Genomic DNA, 5,129 nt, shown 5'->3' with positions numbered 1-5,129 from the left:
AATTACCTGTGCATCAGCTCACTGAGGAAGGTTTTAAGAAATGATGGGCTGTGTCCTTAACTCCTGAATCCCACAGCATCCCCTCTGGAGACCTGCTGTTTTGAATGGGAAGCTCCAAACAAGTGGCAGTAACAGAGAACCTGAGGAATTTTGGAGCGTGGAGCCCTTCTCCTGTTGGAAATGAGCAGCTGTACCCTCATACTTCAAAGGTAAAATAACATTCCTTGTTTAAAATAATGTTTAAAATAATAATGTTAAAATAATGTTTAAAATAATGTGATGCTGGTCACATCAGCATAGTGATAGGATTCATTTTTTAATGCATGTTTTAGATGGTTAATTCTTACCCCAAGTAAATATAGTTGTAGAAATTATTGTTGCTTGGAAACCAGTAAATAGCTGGGGGTTTGTTTCCATGCCAAAGGTGTTCTCCTGGCTCCTGGAGATGTGCCTAAGGAATGCTCTGCTCTGGCTCCAAATCTGCTGAGGCTCAGTGCTCTGAACTGTGCAGACCAGACAGAAGATTCTTCTCAGGTTAAGTGCTGTTTGTAGATGCTTCTGTTTATATACTGCCTTGAGGATTTCAGGTTGGGGTTGTCACTTCTTGTTTAGGGTAACAGCCCAAAAATGGTAAGCAATTAATATGATCAGTGCCATGGGTTAATGTCTTGTGTGACAGAGCCAGTGAACAGAAACTGGATAACACCACTTAACGACACTACGAGCAACCTGCCTTTTAAGCCCAGAGAAGTACAAAAGGAGGACTGCAAAAATTAAGTATGACCACAGCCTAGTTCCAAGAGTGGAAAAGATGGGAACAAGGTGTTTTTTGGCAAGGATGAGATGAACAGGCAAATCCTACATAAGCCTGTGTTTGAGTTTCGTTGCCTCTCCCATAAACTTTTTCTCGCTTGTGGTTGGTTGCCTTAATCTCAGCTGTTCCTCCTCTCAGCTATAATTATGGTTTTCTTGGAATGATTAATGCTGGAATGCATCCTAATATTTAGGGATGATAAGATGGGTAACTCCTATGGATGATCTGATTCTTTCCAGTGTGTCTTTCAAGCAAACTAAAATACTTGGGGGGTGGGGGGGGAAGTGCCAATGAAAAGCTGAGCCCTTGACAAAGCAAAACTTCACTGAAACAACATGAAAAATACTTAGAAATATTTGGGGTGGGAGGTAGTAGAGGTAGGAAACTAGTGACTCTTACCTTGGTGCAATGGCACTTTTGGAAAGCCCAGAACAGTGCCAGTGAAAATTTCTTTTCTGGAAATAATTTTACTCCCCATAAATTCCTTTTTAGATCGTAGTTGTAAAATACAGCAAATCCTTACTAGGCAACCAAATGCTTTTTATTAAGAAATTTACCTGGGTTTTTATGTACTGTGATCACTGACGCTGCACGTTTGTTTACATCACAAAGCAAAAGCAGTTAACTTGCAAAAAATACAGATTTGATTTCATTTTAAAAAATGAGAGAGGAAAAAAATCTTGCTGCGAAGTTAATAAAAACATAAACCCAAAAGGACTTGGCTGACAAAGTGTTTCTAGTGTTTGAATTGCAAAATTCAGCAAGTTACAACCTAGGCTTGCAAATACTGTTTGGAATTCCATGTCAAAAGCAAAGTACAACAAATGCAGTGAGGAATTATGTCCCTCCTTAGCTGGGACCAAAACCACGTCGTGTGTGCTCTGTGTTAATAATAATGCCTGTTAAACATCCCTTCAAGGCACGTGGTCACAGTTCTGGAATGGAACCTGCTGCCCTGGATTTGAGTGGCCCCCTGTCTCCCACAGGCAAACTGGTGATCAGAGAGCACTTATGGCCCTGTGAAGGCAGTGCCAGGAATCTGTTCTTGTCTGGAACAAAGTATGTTCTGGAATGCCCGTGCTGAAAACACCAGGTAAGAAGGGCTGATGTGCAGGGGTGAGAACCACCAGGAATACTGGACTGAGGTGACAGCCTTCCATGCTGGGAGCTGTGCAGTCTGCAAAATCTGATCCAGCCTCCTCCTCCCTGCTAGCACGGCTCGTTTTCATCCATCTCTGTGGGGCTTTTGTCTTGGCAAAGGAAAATGGAAGAAGAAATGCCACTCTCGGGTACCGGCTGCAGGGATGGCAGGGATGGCAGGGATCTCTCCTGTAAGATTGGCGCTTCGGCCAAGTGCAGGTGAGTCTCAAAATAATCCACGGACTCCCCTTCTTGGACCTCTGCCAAGATCTGGTAGTCCCCAAAACAGATGACGCACCTCCAGGGCAGGTCGACCTTGTTCAGGTAACCCAGTTCCGTCTGGTTCACGGTCAGCTTTGTCCTCTTGCTCAAGTTCTTGATCTCGAAGCAGCATTCCGAGCTGTGGAGCTTCCTGTAGAACTGCAGGGAGAACTGGATGCGGGAGACGCGAGCGTCCATCAGGCTGTAACGGCAGACGCTGGAGTCGCGGCCGAACTTGGCCGCCTCGTCCGCCCTGACCTGCTCTCGCTTGCAGAAGTTCAGGCAGCGGAACATCATCTTCTCCCCTTGGCAAGGGTGGTAAAAGGTCATGTGGAGGCACGGCACCGTTTCTTCCGTCTCGGCGTCTTCAAAGGAGCTCATGGTGGAAAGAGTTCCTCGGAGAACAAGGGAGAGGTAAAAAAATCACCAGCACGAAATCACCGCGGGTTCGGTGTGGCATTAAAACACTTCGTGTGCTATTGTGTAGCAACTGGATAGAATTTATAGCAAATTGGCTGACAGCAAATGTGATGAAAGCACTGGAGCAAAGAAGCTCTGAGAAGCTTCTCAGAGCTCTGAGAAGCACCCGCGACTGACCGCTGCTGCCAACAAGCTCTTTGTGAGGATCTCACGGGTAGATTTATCTTTGCAAGAAATATGTCATTTAGGAAAAAAGATTTACTTTATGGGCTTAAAATGGAGCAGTAAAATGGAGCAGGTAGCGTCTGTGCCTCTGTGCTCTGCTCTCGTTGCAGTCCTGTGACTAGAAGGCATCAAATTACTTTTACAACCAGTCTGTCTGTAGGCAGACATAATTCAAATATGTACAAAGCGACACCTTTGGCTCTTGGGTCAGAATTTACCTCTTGCATGAAACAAAACAGTGTTTTAGAAGTGACTGCTCTGACAGTGTGTAAAGTGAATGCAACAGCTGGAGTATTCTCTAGACCTAAATGAGGAATTGTCACCAGCTCAAGGCATTTCCCCGTTGCCTGTTGGCAAATCCCAGCTATCCGATGCAGAACTAAAAATAAGTAACTTCTCTTGGCTTTGGTTGGTTTTGTGTGTGTTCTTTTAAGCATCTCACATGCAGCACAGAGATGATTGATTATGAATTCTGTTTCAAAGTCTCAGCGACTGCGGTGCATCCTAATAAAATCTGAGGCACCTAAGGGAACACTGCGATCTGTTCCCCCACAAATGCAAGGCCAGTGTCTTCCTGCACTGAAACAGAGTCTAAAGAAAGAAAAGTCTTGGCACCTTAAGTAGGAACAAGAGAATGAGTTCCCAGTTACTCACCAGCGAAACATGTGAGCAGCCATTTAACTGGTTTCATACAGTGCAGATGTTTGTCATGTTTCTCCTGCTGGATTGCAATGAGTTCCCAGTGTGTCTTAACGCAGATCTTGAGCTCTCTCAGTGCTCACAATTTAATCTGGGGGTTTTTATGAGTAGGTGATTCACCACTGCAATTAAATGATGATTTGTGTTTTGTGATGATGGAGTTGACTTGTGTTTTTGAAGGCTCATTTACGCCACTGTACATAAACACCAAGCACAGTGAATGGCGGTGTGTCAGTGCATTGTTTTCTGTGTGAAAGCTCAAAACCACTTCTTTCTCCCACCTTTAATACAAAACCAGCAGCAGTTCTGACACTCAGAGTAGCTCAGCTTGCTTACTGAAGTAGACTACAGCAGTGCAGATGCTGAGAGGAACAGAAAATTTCAAGCAGAGCTCACGTTAAAATGAACTAGGAAATGTCATCTGTGCTTTTGGCAGGAATACAGAGAGAGACACCCTGATGGCAGGTTATTCCTTTGCCATCTGTGAGACAAGCTGTGGTGCCACCAGCATCCATCCTTCCTCCTGGTAGATTCCTCAGCTCCAGTATGCTGGAAGCAGCTCTGTGAGCAGCAGGGACTGTGTCTGTGTCTAGTTCTGCCCTTTCCTGTTTTGCACCAATAAGGGGATATTATATGAGGTCATTTCTGGTGAAAGGGGAAAGCCACCAAGTCCTTTGATTTTCCTTAGTTCTTACATCAGCTTAGAGACAGTTTTCTGCCTCGAGACTTGGGCTGAATTTGATACCAACTTAAAAGCACGTTCTGCTTCAGCTATCATCTTTGTTACTTGGTTTCTGAAACGCAGCAGGGGTAGGCAAAACACAGGAACGGAAAGACACATTTTGAGAAATCTGATGTGTACACAGGTCAGCGCATAACACTGGCTTTACTCACGTGTTAATGATGAATTTTACAAACGGCTACATTTATTACGCAAGACCAGCCACCAGTTGCTCCAGCAGCACCCACAGACCCAGCTATCTATCTATCTATCTATCTATCTATCTATCTATCTATCTATCTATCTATCTATCTATCTTATCTATCTATCCTCGTGTACCACCTCAGGCATCTCCACCCCAGCTGGCCCCGTCCCGCCCTAAAAGTTTATCGAGGTTGAACATACTTAACATACTACCACGTAATTGCTGAAGGAGGTTTTACTTACTGGAGCGCTTTGGACAGAAGTAAACTTTCTCCAGTTGAACCCGGGGGCTTCTCCCGCAGCTCCTCTCCCCGCTGTTCTCCCTCCGCACCTTCGGTTCGAGACAAACAAACCGTGATCTCATCTCATCCCATCCCGTCCCGCGGTGAAGCGTCACCATCCCCGTTTCCAGAGGCAGGAGAAGGACGCGGAGCACTGAGAGCACGGACCCCCGGAGCAGGGGGCTCGCTGCCGCCTGGCCAGCCCGCCATCCTCCCGACCGAACCCGCCGCCTCCATCGCGACCGCCCCAACGCACCCCCGGTTCTACCCGCTGATCCATCCCGCCTCCTTCCTTCCTTCCTCCCGTCCTTCCTTCCCCTCACCTCCTCTCCTGCCGAGGGGTTCCAGCGGCTCCTCACGCCCG

At 46.1% G+C, this 5,129-nt stretch overlaps 1 protein-coding gene across 2 annotated transcripts; it reads right to left on the bottom strand.

Moving 5' to 3' along the window:
* Window positions 1–1,570: 1,570 nt before the first annotated feature.
* TIFA (TRAF interacting protein with forkhead associated domain) lies at window positions 1,571–4,794 on the bottom strand. 2 transcript variants are annotated; one of them, XM_018067880.1, is made up of 3 exons: window positions 4,728–4,779; window positions 3,515–3,681; window positions 1,571–2,610 (listed from the first exon to the last, which is right to left on the bottom strand). In XM_018067880.1, the coding sequence occupies exons 2-3, from the start codon at window positions 3,549–3,551 to the stop codon at window positions 2,024–2,026; spliced, it is 624 nt and encodes a 207-aa protein (XP_017923369.1). In that variant the 5' UTR covers window positions 3,552–3,681; window positions 4,728–4,779; the 3' UTR covers window positions 1,571–2,023. The 2 variants fall into 2 exon arrangements, with proteins under 2 accessions (XP_017923369.1, XP_008924660.1); XM_008926412.2 differs by lacking the exon at window positions 3,515–3,681 and having other exon boundaries at window positions 4,728–4,794.
* Between the last annotated feature and the right edge of the window lie 335 nt (window positions 4,795–5,129).

Source organism: Manacus vitellinus, unplaced genomic scaffold, assembly GCF_001715985.3.
Source record: "Manacus vitellinus isolate BGI_N305 unplaced genomic scaffold, ASM171598v3 scaffold_125_pilon, whole genome shotgun sequence".
Classification (NCBI taxonomy): Eukaryota; Metazoa; Chordata; class Aves; order Passeriformes; family Pipridae; genus Manacus; species Manacus vitellinus.
The sequence above is the reverse complement of the archived record's forward strand: the minus strand, read 5'-3'. Positions and strand labels throughout refer to the sequence as shown.

Bases quoted from the DNA above. Each gene is read 5' to 3' on its own strand.
- TIFA (XM_018067880.1), bottom strand. From the start codon at position 3,551: ATGAAACCAGTTAAATGGCTGCTCACATGTTTCGCTG. The intron at 2,611-3,514 runs GTGAGTAACTGG...TTGTTCTCCGAG, and splicing joins GCTGCTCACATGTTTCGCTG to GAACTCTTTCCACCATGAGC.